Raw genomic sequence first — 15,325 nt, forward strand, 5'->3', positions numbered from 1 at the left:
CCGCGGAGCGGCTGGGCCCGCGAGCCATGGCTGCTGAGCCTGCGCGTCCGGAGCCTGCGCTCCGCAACGGGAGAGGCCGCAACAGTGAGAGGCCCTTGTACCACAAAAAAAAAAAAAGAAAGAAAGAAAGAAGATGGTATGTCAGTGACAATTCTAGCAGCTGAATCACACCTCCCCCACCTCTTTTGGTAAGTGAAATATTAGGTGGTAATGCAGGATACGATTGACTTCAGCGTTGTCCCCTGCCCTGGCCCCTGAGGTACTCCTGAAGGAAACTCTAGGTTTCATGGAATAGATATTGTTAGACGCCTGAACTAGATTATTTTGCAGCTGCTTGGGTTCCTATATTCTTAATTTCTAACGATAGCTGTTACTTACACTTAAGATAGTATTTGGTGATCTTTTTCATCTGCTCACGTTCATTTATCTGGTCCTCTGTCAGTGGGAGCAGCCACTGAGACCACGTCTGAAAACCCATTCCCTCATTCATACAGTTACATAACACAGGAAACTATCACCTAAATACAGTGGATTTTTTGCTGCTTATTTTTTTTTAACCTCTAACAAAGGAAAAAATAATTTTATATCTTGACAGTATATGTGTGTGTGTGTGTGTATGTATGTATATATATATATAAACATAGACACATATACACATGAATCTATGACATATATACACATGACTAAGACAAGTTACACAAAATAATAGTTATTCTTGCTAGGTGCAGTGCAGTCTGATATTCTGTATTCTGTTTCATTTAAAAAATTACTGATCAAGACCAATAAAATTGTCTTCATCATGGATGGGGCACAAACCACATTTAAAAAATATATACTGGCTAATTGAAATTAGGTTCCTCTAAGGCTTAATATTGTTTCTAACTAATTTCAGGGTTTATATCAGTATGTAATTGCTTTAAAATCATTTAGCAGTGTTTCTAGAGATTATGTGTTGTTTTCCTGACAGATATTTTTTACAAGTTGGTGAGATTACTGTTTGTCCATTGTCATATGTGAAACCTGCATCTGTCATTGATTCCAGTTGCAACATACTAATGGAAAAGTGGCGGAAGTCACTCCCGTTTTCCCAACAGTGGTAGAGAGCATATGGACTTGGTGCTGCATCCAGTCTAGAGTATACTTGCTCTTATGACAGGCCCCAGAATTCGTGAATACAGGGATGAGAAACACATTTCCTACAACTTTGACCATTTCAGTTATTTGGTACTTCTGCAAACTTCATATCAAGTACTTGAACTCCGACTTTAATCTCACTTTTTAGGAAACTTATATGATATAGCTGAAGATTTTAAATAACTCTCCTTTTCTGTTAAACAGTAGATCAAATGACATACAGAGTATGTTTCATCTTTTATAATCACCTCTTTAATAGCATGTTTGCTATTAAATAGGAAAAATATTGTTTATATACCATTTTAAAATTGCATATACCTCAGTAGTATAGCACTTGACACAGCACTTGAGTGTTTTCTCTTTGATCTTCCTAATAATTCATAGATACCTGCAGGGCATTTTTGTGTTGTCTCCTTTCCTGTAAAGAAACAGGTTGGAGTATCCAACTGATGGAATTTGTTTTTTACTTAACCTTTTTTCCTAGGAATGATCACGAAGTTGCACATACTCAAAAGCCTGAATTCAATGTTTAGCTATTTTTTATTTAGTCACTTTTTTGTTGTTAGTTTGCTACTCCCAGAAAACTTTATTGAGTACTGGCAGAGAATTGAGATTGACTATTCCAAATGCATTTTCTGCTTTGCAATCTTACAGGCCCTGGCCTATTTTGAGCAGTTAAAGATTTCCCCAGATGCCTGGCAGGTGTGTGCAGAAGCTCTGGCCCAGAGGACATACAGGTGACTAAAACAAAATTTGCGTGATTTGTAGGAGAATTTAAATTTTTGTGAACTTGACAGGATTGTTACATTTACCTGTTTGGAAAATGTTTTCATAGAAACATTTTATGATTTATATTTTGGAAAATTATTCAGTGTAGAAATGAGAAAAATAGTAAACTAATAATTTGGCCATTCCAAAATTGACTTCTCATTAAAATATCCTTTGCCTTATTCTGAGTACCTGGCAGTAGATCCCAAGTGGCATATAGTTTCTATACAGTAGAAACTTCCTTATCTTCTTATGATGGGGAGGGATAGTTAGTTTTCTAAAAAGTTGGTAAAGGAGGTAATCAAAAATTTTATATATCTTAATTTTTAATTTTAATTTAAAGTATATAAACACTTAGTTACTAATCTTGATATTGGACCAAGGACTTTTCTTTGCATATATGCCACTAACATTCACTTCATCATTCTCAACGTTGATCACACCCATAATTGATCCTCTGTAATTTCCACTTTGGGTCCCTGTAGTGGATTGAGGAACAGTGAGTACAGATTTCTAAACTTTTTATTTATTTGTTCCTCTCTCTCCAAGTTATCTGTCTCACATCACATAGGTCCAAGGTTTTCCCCCTGCAGTGTGACTTCCTATGAACTCTTTCTAAAGCATTCAACTTAATTTTTATGAAAATATAAACTGTCATCATACTCATTTCATTAGTTTATATAGTAATTAAGTTACTTACATACAAAAGAAGTACAACGCACATAGTGAGGCTTGGGGAAACACAGCTGACTAGTTGTAAATAAACAACTCTGCTAGTGGGAGTAGAAGTTTATAGGGGTCAGTGATGACTCCTAGCTAGAGTTCTTGGCATGCTGTGGGTATCAGTCACTACATTTTATAGCCAAAAGGAAGGCTCCAATTTAGTGAAAGTTGGTTTTGAGAATATCTATATGTCTTAGAGTAAATAAGGGCTGGCTTTTATTTAAAGGCTCCCTATAGTTTATAGTTTATAGTTTATAGTTTATATTTTGAAGATCTAATTCACATAATTAGTTAAAGCTTCAGTGCCATCCATGATAAGATTAGAAACCCTAGGGTCTTAGAAGAGATGCAAATTAAACATAACTTTTTAAAAAACTTTAAAAAATTAAGTTTCATTTTCTTAAGTGTGAAATTATTATTATTTTTTGGTTAATTGATGTAGTCTAAATGAAGATAACATCTCCATTCTTGTATTGACTAGTTAGCTTTGTATATGAAAAATTGTTCCATGACTAAGCCTGGCCTATACCAACTGTATTAAGATGCACAGATTGTTGTTCACTAATGGGACTTGGTCAGGGTTTGTAGCTGGCTCACTGCAGCTCTGCTGTCACCCCTAGAGACACAGTTGGAAGTGGATAATGGGTGGGTGTTGATTTTTACTCCCCTTTTATAAGGGCAATATATTCGTAACTTGGTTTTCTGTATGAATTTTGGGGTCTGGACTGCCAGTCCGGGTGACTCTGCTTGCTTTGGATTTGACTGCAGTAGAACTTTTAAGTATGACTTTGATGACCATTTCTGGTTTGACTCAGTCTCTGGCTGTTCTATCATTTGTTATTTTACATCTAGCCTTTCTGTTGTAAAACGTAGGAGTTGTTCTGGGAATCCTAACATCTAGAATTTAGGGGGAATGCCTTCTGTTTGCAAAAGCACTGTATGTTCTTAAAGCGCATCTTCAATTTTTTTGGTTATTCTGTTTGCCGATTTCCATTGAATATTGTATAACATAAAAAGTTCTCTTAGCTTTTTAAACAAATGGATGTGAATGTAAAACTCGAGATCAATAAGCCAAAGGTCTAGTTTGAGAAACTTTTCAACTGTAGTTTATTCATTACTATTTTACCTTTGATTTGTTTTCCCTAATTCATATTCTGCTTATCTAATTTTTCTTTTTTTTCTTTTTCAGTGATGATCACATTAAATTTTTCTGCTTTCAAGTACTAGAACATCAAGTTAAATACAAGTAAGGCTTTTCTCCCTGAGATTTGTGGGGAAAGGCCTTTTTTTTTTTAACTTTTAAAATAATTAATTAATTAATTTCTTTTTGACTACGTTGCGTCTCTGTTGCTGCAGTCAGGCTTTCTCTAGTTGCAGCGAGCAGGGGCTGCTCTTCGTTGTGGTGCCCGGGCTTTTCATTGCGGTGGCTTCTCTTGTTGCAGAGCACAGGCTCTAGGCGCACAGGCTTCAGTAGTTGTGTATGGGCTTAGTTGCTCTGTGACTTGTGGGATCTTCCTGCACCAGGGATTGAACCCGTGACCCCTGCATTGGCAGGCGGATTCTTAACTGCTACGCCACCAGGGCAGTCCCGAGAGGCCATTTTTTAAATTAGTTTTTCCCTCTTTGGGGACACCATAACATAGGTTGTAAATTGATGGTATATGTCATATCCAGCTCATAGATGTATTTTGATTTATCCCAAAAAGTGTTTTAAAAATACTGAGTTCATTGGTTACATATAAAAATCCAGTCATTTCACAGGAAAAAAATAGCTTTCCAGCTTCTCTGGAAAAAATTAGAAGATCTAGCAATACTGAGCCTGTTTCTCTGAACGATGACTCTCTGTTAGAGTTGAGTGGCAGTGTGGGCACTTGCATTTAGAACCCCTGCCTAATTTAAGTAAAAACAGTGAATTGCTGCTCTGGGGATCCTTAGTTTGCCTACTGATTTATTCTGTAAACCACAGACCTGAGACCATGGATGTATTTTCATCTGAAAAATTGTGTAGCTGCCATTTTGTTTTAACATGAACTGAACCACAAAACAAAGATCAGTATTGATACCCCAGCTGCCTCTCCCACCCTTGTCTTTAAAGCAGTAATGAGAGGTATTACCAATTTGTTTTAGGGAATTTTAGATAGTCGAGTGCTGTACAAATTTTCTCATTCAAATTTATAAGAGGCTGTTATTTTTTAAAACCACAGACACTAAACATTATCATTGTTATTTTTCTTCCCTATTTTGAACAGATATTCAGAACTAACTACTGTTCAACAACAACTGATTAGGGAGACACTCATATCTTGGCTTCAAGCTCAGGTAAAATAGTAGTTTTTACATTTAGTACCTCAAATTGCCAGATATTTAAATTTTTATTTTTGCAAGAGTTTGCAACTTCACCTCAAACATGTCACTCATTTATCCTCCATTTCGTCATGTAGCTATTTTAGAAAGTGCTGTTTTTGAAGATCATGGGTAGGTGAAAACTTAGCAATAACTTAAAATTATATTGATAATTGAAGCTGTCATTCTGTCCATGACACATGGTGGAAACTGGTTTTAAAATGTAATTTTTTTTAACTACTTGACAAAAGTGGCTTTTCTGTTCACACTTAAGGTGAGCTCTCCTGGACAGCCTCTTAACAAAGAGCCCTTTTCAAAGGAGCCAATAGAGTTCTTTATTCACTACGTTCTTTTTCATTAATTTTAGCTAATCTTAACGTATTAAAGCAGTTGTGTAGCTAGGATGTTTATTTTCCTTAAAGAGCAAGCAGCTAGAAGAAAAATCGTTGAATTATTTTCTTCTTAGAAAAAATTATAGGAACTACTAACGCTCTGCCCATGAAACTTTTCTCTGAAAGTGTGAGAGTGAGGTGTAACGGTTAGCACCTCTGTTCATTTGATTGTTCTCCATCTGGCTAGTCACCTTAGAACTTTGGTAATTTTCAAGCATATTTGTTGCACAGCTGTTCTAGAGCCTAGTGAAGTTTGGTGGGGTTTTGCCTATTAATGATAAATAGGAAAACAACGTTTGAGTCTTTTCCATTTACATTTAATTTTATGAACTATTTCTCTGTTTGTCAGATGCTGAATCCCCAACCAGAGAAGACCTTTATACGAAATAAAGCAGCCCAAGTCTTCGCCTTGCTTTTTGTTACAGAATATCTCACTAAATGGCCCAAGTTTTTTTTTGACATTCTCTCAGTAGTGGGCCTAAATCCAAGGGGAGTAGATCTATACCTCCGAATTCTCATGGCTATTGATTCAGAGTTGGTGGATCGTGATGTGGTGCATACATCAGAGGCAAGTAACTTCCTATTAATTTTAAGTTTTTAATGTAGATATTGTAGGAGATGGTGGGCATATAATAAAAGGATCAAGAAGAGTTTTTTATTTTGAGATAAAACTTTATTAAGAATACTTATAAATTTACTCAACATTTTGAATTTTGTTTTACAAAGGAATTTAAACTTGGGGTTTTTTCCCAGGTGTAGGGTGAAATTAGAGTATTCAGATTTTTTTTTAACCAGGCAAGAACTTTCTCTAGAGAAATACACAAATTGATTTTTTCCTATGAATCTGTAGACAAATGTGGCCTATATTTACTACTGCTTTATAGTCACCGAGTGAGGAAAAAGCATTACTTATGAATCAATGCTGGGTTCTTCTGTATTCTCAGTTAGTCACATAGCCCATCACCTTAGTCTTTCTCTATTTCTGTATTACCCAATATAACTTTCTCCTTTTTCTTAAAGAACACAATGGAAATAGCTTAATTCAAATGTGTATGATAATTTGAGGTCATTGTATGTCAAATATATTTGTAACATTTAAGTAATTGCTATTCTCTTAAGTAATTTTAAGTATTTGTATAATATTGAGAAATAACTTTTATCACATGGTTAAGATTTCTAAGCAATGTTTATTTATAGTTTGTGTTTAATAAGAAATTATGTCTGAGGAAATGAGTAGAATGGAAGGCGGAATTAGAAAGAATCACAGGTTATGATTTTAGAGCAGAGAAATAGGAAATAGCGGCAGTGAATGTGTTAACAAGTCTGGAAGTTTAGTGGTGAGGAAATTACTGTGTGCAACCATTATTCAGATGTTAAACATTATTTTGGGAGGTAATCTACTTTAACTGTGTATATGGTACTTCGTTTTGTCTTTTAGGAGGCTCGTAGGAATACTCTCATAAAAGATACCATGAGGGAACAGTGCATTCCAAACTTGGTGGAATCATGGTACCAAATCCTACAAAACTATCAGTATACTAATTCAGAAGTAACATGTCAGTGCCTTGAAGTAGTTGGGGCTTATGTCTCTTGGATAGACTTATCCCTTATAGCCAATGATAGGTAAGTTAACCTATATTTTAAAAATATAAACCTACAAAATACAGTATGTAAAACTCATGAATTTGAAAATGTTGTAACAATTTTATTTCACCATTGCCAGGTTTATAAATATGCTGCTAGGTCATATGTCAATAGAAGTTCTACGGGAAGAAGCATGTGATTGTTTATTTGAAATTGTAAATAAAGGAATGGATCCTGTTGATAAAATGAAACTAGTAGAATCTTTGTGTCAAGTATTACAGTCTGCTGGTTTTTTCAGCATTGACCAGGTCAGTAAATTTATGTATAAGGTTTTGAAAATGTTAGAACAAATTAGGATAGGCAGTAATTTAAATATGCGTTCCTTTTCTTTTTCTTTTGTTTTTAAATGCTGGAAACTTCCTTGACATAATAATGAAACATTGTATCTAGAAAGCCATAATGTTATCTGTAACATTTGCCTTGAACAATAGATTATACCAGACTTAAACTTGAAGATCTGGGATTGTGCATTTCTAACAAACTCTCAGGTGATACTGTGATACTGCTGATTCATGGACCACACTTTAAGAAGCATGGCAGTGCATTTTGACCTAAATTAGACTCAATTGTGTAAATGTTATATTTTCATCACATTCATTTGAGCTGTTAAAGTTTAGCCTCAGCAGAATTAGGGCTGAGTGTGGTAAATTAGTAATTTAGAAACTGAATTTGAAGGGTTTTATTTTTAATTTTACCTGTGATATTGGTAAAGAATTACTGAGAAGTCTTTGTATTGTTGATATGTCAGGAGTACAACACCTCTGGTATTTTCCTAGCTGAAAATTAGTAGTGTTTTCTTACACTGCTAATAATTGTCTTATTTAGTCCCTGGTAAAAGATTTAAAATGGTGAAGGTAAAAATCTCTTTCTGTAGGAAACATCATAAGGATAATTAATGAAAATAACCTAATTTTAAGTTCTAGAATTAGTGCTGATGTGACCTTAGGCAGATTATTATAATAGCAGTTTTATCTCTGTAGTGCAGTTGAGGTTCAAATTAAACAGTATCAGAAAGGGCTGTTGTAAATTCTTATACATAGCATAATATGGTGTCATTAACTGTATGAGAGCATATTTACTAAATTCAGCAGTTTAGAGAGAAGGTTTTGAAACCACAGATCTCTTTTTTTTTAAGCTTTTATAAGTTGGCAATGTCTACATGACTATAATCATTAAAAAAAGTTGCTTTGAAGAGTTAGTACTAATGGATAATAATAGTAGAAGAATTCAAATTCTTAAGATTTCCCAGTCAAAATGGTAGAATTGTTAGTGTCTAATGTTAGTTTAAAAATGACTCCTGGGACTTCCCTGGTGGCACAGCGGTTAAGAATCTGCCTGCCAATGCAGGGGACACAGGTTCGAGCCGTGGTCCGGGAAGATCCCACATGCTGCGGAGCAGCTAAGCCCGTGTGCCACATCTACTGAGCCTGTGCTCTAGAGCCAATGAGCCACAACTACTGAGCCCCCGTGCCACAACTGCTGAAGCCCGCGTGCCTAGAGCACTACAACGAGAAGCCCACGCACCACAACGAAGAGTAGCCCCGGCTCGCTGCAGCTAGAGAAACCCGGCGCACAGCAACGAAGACCCAGCGCGGCCAAAAATAAAAAATAAATAAATAAAATAAAAATAAAAATGACTCCTATGATTGGTATTTGACCCATACCTAAGTTTAGAGTTTTCCCTCCTAGGTGGTTGGTTTTAAATTGAAGTATTGATCATTTGTAGGAAGAAGATGTTGACTTCCTGGCCAGATTTTCTAAACTGGTTAATGGAATGGGACAGTCATTGATAGTTAGCTGGACTAAATTAATTAAGAATGGGGATATCAAGAATGCTCAAGAGGCACTACAAGCTATTGAAACAAAGGTGGCACTGATGTTGCAGCTCCTAGTTCATGAGGATGATGACATCTCTTCTAACATTATTGGATTTTGTTATGATTATCTTCATATTTTGAAACAGGTAAGTCCTTATTTTAATCTTTTTGTCCAGTAGATAATATAGAAAAGCAATAGAGAATTGGAAAATACAGGAAAAATGAAAACAAGAATATACTCATAATTCTACACTCTAATGACATTTACTGTTAATTATTAATGTATTTTCATCTTTTTTTTTTTCTTTAAACTTCTTAGCCAAAAAACAAATGGCCAGGTTCTAAAATTCACTAGACTAAAAAGCTTCAGAATTAGTTATAGGTTTAGGTTTTTTTTTTTATTTTGAATCTGTGTTTATTTCTTTTTCTTTTTTTAAATCTTGGCTGCTTTGCACGGCTTACGGGATCTCAGTTCCCTGACCAGGGGTTGAACCTGGGCCCCAGCAGTGAAAGCGCCAAATCCTAATCACTAGACCACCAGGGAACTCCATGAATCTGTTTATTTTTATTTATTTATTTTTTTTGTGTGTGTGGCTGTGCGGCATGTAGGGTCTCAGTTCCCTGACCAGGGATTGAATCCGTGCCCCCTGCATTGGGAGCGCAGAGTCTTAAACTGGACCGCCAGGGAAGCCCCCTCTGTTTATTTCTAAATACAGTAGAAATTTTGTTAAACATGGTTCATTATTTTTTTAATTTAATTATTTAATTTATTTATTTTTGGCTGCGTTGGGTCTTCGTTGCTGCATGCGGGCTTTCTCTAGTTGTGGCGAGCGGGGGCTGCTCTTCGTTGCGGTGCGCAGGCTTCTCATTCTGATGGCTTCTCTTGTTGTGGAGCCTGGGCTCTAGGCATGCAGGCTTCAGTAGTTGCAGCATGTGGGCTCAGTAGTTGTGGCGAGCGGGCTCTAGAGCACAGGCTCAGTAGTTATGGCGCCTGGGCTTAGTTGCTCCACGGCATGTGGGATCTTCCCGGACCAGGCTTCACACCTGTGTCCCCTTCATTGGCAGGTGGACTCTTAACCACTGCACCACCAGGGAAGTCCCCATGGTTCCTTATTTTAATTACATATGCATCATTTCTTATAAACAATTATTTTTTACAATTAAAAATTTCCCCCTAGAGAGTTGCTTCCAATAATAGACCTTAAAATGTAGAAGGTATGAATCTCCCATATTATATTGATAGCGTGTAGCCTTTTAAAGAATTAGTGATTTCTCATTATGACATTAGGTGAGAGGCATTCCTATTTTATTGATATTTACATTGAATTAGTTGAATTGAGTCAAGCTTAAAATAATATTTTCCAAACTGAGTTTAGCTTCTTTATACACCTAATATGTTTCTGCTTGCATACTTTAAGAAATTTTAGGCAATGTGGAAAGGTATGAAGAAAGTTAAAATTGGTATCACTATTGATAGTCCCACTGTGTATCTCGTAATGGATTTCTAGGCTTTTTTGGCCTTGTTTAAAAACAAAGTAAGATCATACTTTGCTGTTCTATAATCTGCTTCTTTGTTGAATACATTTATAAGTATCTTTTCAAATCAAATTCATCTACATGTCTTTGCCTACATGTCAAGTTACTTACTAGAAGTGAAATTGATAGATCTTAGGTTAGGTACATTTCATATATAGAAATGTACTGTCAAACTGCCCTCCAGAAAAGCTGTGTGCATGTTTGAAAAGATCTTAACTAATCAGAAAAATATTCTGATAAGCAAGTATAACTTCAGGAAAGCTAATAAATGATTGCTTTCTTTCAACAGCTTACAGTGCTCTCTGATCAGCAAAAAGCTAATGTAGAGGTAATTGACTTCTTTTTGTTTCTTTTAAACCAATAATAGAATCTACATCTGTAGTCTGCCTTGAAATATAGCTTAATTTCAAATTACATGAAATTAAAGGAAACTGACAAAAGGTATTTTATTCTTAATTTTAGGCAATCATGTTGGCCGTTATGAAAAAATTAACCTATGATGAAGAATATAACTTTGAAAATGAGGTAAGAATTTTGCATTGAGGAGAAATCAGTTTTAATTTTGTTTACTTACATCAAATTAATATTCTAAGTTTTGATTATCTTAAAAAATTAGTCTTGGGGTTTTGTTTTTGTTTTTGTTATTTGACTGCATTGGGTCTTCGTTGCTGCTCACGGGCTTTCTGTCTAGTTGTGGTGAGCAGGGGCTACTCTTTGTGGTGCATGGGCTTCTCATTGCAGTGGCTTCTCTTGTTGTGGAGCATGGGCTCTAGGCATGCAGGCTTCAGTAGTTGCAGCACACAGGCTCAGTAGTTGTGGTCACGAGCTCTAGAGTGCAGGCTCAGTAGCTGTCGCGCACGGGCTTAGTTGCTCCACGGCATGTGGAATCTTCCCGGACCAGGGGTTAAACCCGTGTCCCCTGCATTGGCAGGTGGATTGTTAACCACTGTGCCACCAGGGAAGTCCCTAGTCTTGTTTATATTGACCTCTACTTAGGTGAAATTAATGGAAACTTTCATAATCCTTCATTTTTTTGTATTTTGTCCCTCTTTAAAATGACCCTTTTAAAAACACTTTGTAGCATTGAACTTCATAAATATTGACAGTATTATTGGTGATCATATTTCACTTTATATTTAGTAAGAGTGATCAGTTGAAGCCCAGTTGATGGACCTCAGATCATAATTGTCTGTGGGAGAGCAGGAATGAAGTACTTAACCGTCTCTGGACTTGCTCTAGTTAAAGTCTTGTCCAGGGTTGTCAGTGAGTCAGCTTCTCATCAATCACAAGGTTCATCGGTGCTTTCTAGCAACTCAGTGATGGCGTGTACTGTCCAGTTGTGTGCTAACGTGTTCTGTTACCCACTTCAGGCATTCAAAAACTTCTAACTGTAAAAGAATAATGATGATGATCACCAACACACCATGCACTTATGAAGTGCTAGGCTCATTACATATAGTATCTTCAATCATGTGATATTATTGCAGTTCTTAAAGTGGACAGTGAGATACAAGGAGTATAAATGAGGTGCCAGAGTTCTCACAGAGCCCTACATGAACCCATCCTGGCTTAGACTCTTGTTTTTGTTTTTTCCCCAAAGCTTTACATTATCTGTCCTTTGCTTAATTGTCCCTCAATAACTCTTTCCTGTTAGACTTTTGTTTTTAACGTCCTCCCTATGCTATTTCTGGCTCTAGGCTTTCATGGTCTAGGGCTGTGTTGAGAAATAATTATTTGTGAGCAGGAGGGGAAAGGCTACTGAGCATAGTACATTTTCCTACATAAATAAATATTGATGAAAAAATAAAAGTGTATTAAATTTGTAAATAGAAAAACTAGTGAGAACTCACCATTTTATGTGTTTTAAGATCTTTTAAGTTTTTTAATGGAATTTTTAAAATATCATAGGGTGAAGATGAAGCCATGTTCGTAGAATACAGAAAACAACTGAAGTTATTGTTGGACAGGCTTGCTCAAGTTTCACCCGAGTTACTGCTGGCTTCTGTTCGAAGAGTTTTTAGTTCTACCCTGCAGTAAGTTTGTTACGCTGCTTCTAACAAGTCACCTCTTTCCTTTTCTCCCTGATGATGGTCTACCATAAGTGATTCACGTGACTTATTAATTTATGTTACTTATGAAGACCTTATGTGTATCTCTGAAACAATGCACTTGCCTCTGATTTATCTTGATTCTTGGGGGGAAATACTGCTCTTTGGAATGTAAATAAAATGGATTTCATTAGTTTTGTATACTTTTGTGATATGAATTATGTTGCCTGGCAAAATTAACAATTGCTGTGACTGTTTAATAATTAAAGAGGCTTTGGTTGGTGTCTTTTTATCCCGTGCATCACTAGTTGTATAGAAAGTTTATATTCAGATTTCACTGACATATTATATACCTTGGTAGGAATTGGCAGACTACAAGGTTTATGGAAGTTGAAGTGGCAATAAGATTGCTCTATATGTTGGCAGAAGCTCTTCCAGTATCTCATGGTGCTCACTTCTCAGGTGATGTTTCAAAAGCTAGTGCTTTGCAGGATATGATGCGAACTGTAAGTATACTAAAGATAATTTATTTTGAACATAATTTTCTGTTTTCATATAAGCTAATGTGAGTTCCTTAATTGTTAGAGCTTAATATATGTTAATACTGGGACATTTTGATGTTGCAGTAAATAAGGATAGATTTCTTAACTTTTTCCTGCTCCAGTTGGTAACATCAGGAGTTAGTTCCTACCAGCACACATCTGTGACATTGGAGTTCTTCGAAACTGTTGTTAGATATGAAAAGTTTTTCACAGTTGAACCTCAACACATTCCATGTGTACTGGTAAGTATATACTTTACTCTCAACTTTTATTTTCCGTGTGTTTCAGCTAATGAGCAGATAGTGTTCTATCTTTTATTACTTTTTCCAGAGCCAGAAGCTCTCAAAAACTCTTCGACACACTGAAACTAACCCCTCCTCCATTCCTTTAAAATGGAGTTTGTGTCTAGTCAGTTATTTAAAACAAATACTCAAGGGCCTGTTTGTGTGTAGTGTAGGCTTACTTTTTATATGTACCTAGTTCTTCCCTTCTAGAGCTAAAAAGTAGAATTTGGTATGAACAAAAATGTGTCATGACGATAGCAATAAAAGCCTTAAATAAGTACAGAAATAGTAAAAGTGTCTCTGTTTCTTTAGATGGCTTTCTTAGATCACAGGGGTCTGCGGCACTCTAGTGCAAAAGTACGGAGTAGAACTGCTTACCTGTTTTCTAGATTTGTCAAATCTCTGAAGTAAGTACAAAATTTCATCTATAATGTTTAATTCTTGTTTTTAAGATTGTTAAGTAAGATGTAAATTATTTTCTAAGAGCCTGTGGTAGATTTGGTCTTTTCGTCCTAAGGCTTTTGTAAAATTTTGGTGTTCCTTTTTGTATCATGATGTTACGATTTCTTTTCCTTCTCTTGAGCCAGGTACTTTGTTCATCATTAAACAGTGATTTGTTTGAATATTTTTGTATGTAACACCTGTCATCACTAATGACATTAGTTACTTAACAGTTTTACTGCTGTAGATAACTCTATGGCTTCTTTGAAATTCTAAAGATGATATTCCTTGGAAATACATGTTGAACTTAATCTGTTTTATATTGTATTGTTCTTTACTAGTACCAGTTTTTGGTATGAAAACTACTTATTCTTAGGCTTATAAAATTGTAGTTTAAAAAAATCATAGCTAGTCTGAATGATCACATGTGACTACCTTAGCACTGAACTTTTTTTTTAGTTCTGCCTTGAGGGATTTGGCATTTCCGCACTTTGCCAAGCACTGTTATTTATGTAATTGTGGTTTTCCTTTTTGCCTTTATTCAGTAAACAAATGAATCCTTTCATTGAGGATATTCTGAATAGAATACAAGATTTATTAGAACTTTCTCCACCTGTAAGTATCTATCCTTCTGAGTGATAAGTTTTCCCCAATATTGAGGCTACATATCCCTTTAGCCTTTAGTGTTAATGCCTTTGGGTGTTTTTTTGTTTTTGTTTTTTAAAGTGTGGATGGAGGGTGTGCAAGGGTTAGTTTTGTTTACCAAAACTCTGTTGAGATACAGTAAACAAAACATAGTAATAGAAATAGAAAGGAATCAAAATTTGACTGATAGATTTAGCAGTGTGAGATATGGTCTGCTGTCTGTACTGTTAAATGCCAGTGAAGTGTTTTTTGGAGAAGGAAAATTCGGTTTCTAAATTATTCTCTGTTTAGTACTATGATCACAGCCATTCTCAGTGACTGCTACTGGTAGACTGAAGTGTTTCTGTGAAACTTCTGGCTTGGGGTAAAAAAAATTTTAATGCTGGTTGATCTGTATATTTCGGTGTTTATTTCACTAGACAGATTTAAGTTGAGATACTTTGTAAGCACATTTTGACTGATACATGTTTTTGTGTAAAGCAAAATACTGACCTTGACATTTTTTTTTTCATTTTGATGAAAGTTATTAATAGAGCTACCACTTGAAAAGTGTTAAACATAAAATAATATTTTGGGTTTTTAAAAAATAAATATCAGTATTCAGGGTACAAAGGTATATAATTTCATTGCATGAAAGGTTACTAGTACATAATATGGTTAAATTATCTTTGCCTACATATTAAAGAAACATATATATTAAAATACTTCATGGGACTTCCCCTGGTGGTCCAGTACATAAGACTTCACACTCCCATTGCAGGGGGCCCAGGTTCAATCCCTGGTTGGGGAACTAGATCCTGCATGCATGCTGCAACTAAGAGTCCACATGCCGCATCTAAGAGCCCGCAAGCTGCAACTACAAGTCCACATGCCACAACTAAAAGATCCTGCGTGCCACAACTAAGACGCAGTGCAGCCTAAATAAGTAAATTTATATAAAAAATAAATAGGAGGCTTCCCTGGTGGCGCAGCGGTTGAGAGTCCGCCTGCCGATGCAGGGGACACGGG

The 15,325-nt window shown here is 35.8% G+C and overlaps 1 protein-coding gene across 1 annotated transcript in view; it reads left to right on the forward strand.

The window, feature by feature from the left end:
* XPOT (exportin for tRNA) overlaps positions 1-15,325 on the forward strand; it is a 38,728-nt gene that overhangs the window by 6,303 nt on the left and 17,100 nt on the right. Inside the window, exons 3-16 of the mRNA XM_007447376.1 lie at positions 1,789-1,871; positions 3,815-3,871; positions 4,875-4,944; positions 5,710-5,928; positions 6,799-6,983; positions 7,084-7,252; positions 8,731-8,967; positions 10,647-10,685; positions 10,820-10,882; positions 12,266-12,390; positions 12,767-12,911; positions 13,070-13,189; positions 13,544-13,638; positions 14,218-14,287. Of these exons, the coding sequence (XP_007447438.1) occupies positions 1,789-1,871; positions 3,815-3,871; positions 4,875-4,944; positions 5,710-5,928; positions 6,799-6,983; positions 7,084-7,252; positions 8,731-8,967; positions 10,647-10,685; positions 10,820-10,882; positions 12,266-12,390; positions 12,767-12,911; positions 13,070-13,189; positions 13,544-13,638; positions 14,218-14,287 (1,677 nt within the window). The remainder of the gene's footprint in view (positions 1-1,788; positions 1,872-3,814; positions 3,872-4,874; positions 4,945-5,709; positions 5,929-6,798; positions 6,984-7,083; positions 7,253-8,730; positions 8,968-10,646; positions 10,686-10,819; positions 10,883-12,265; positions 12,391-12,766; positions 12,912-13,069; positions 13,190-13,543; positions 13,639-14,217; positions 14,288-15,325) is intronic.

Source organism: Lipotes vexillifer, unplaced genomic scaffold (genome assembly GCF_000442215.2).
Source record: "Lipotes vexillifer unplaced genomic scaffold, Lipotes_vexillifer_v1.1 scaffold170, whole genome shotgun sequence".
Classification (NCBI taxonomy): domain Eukaryota; kingdom Metazoa; phylum Chordata; class Mammalia; order Artiodactyla; family Lipotidae; genus Lipotes; species Lipotes vexillifer.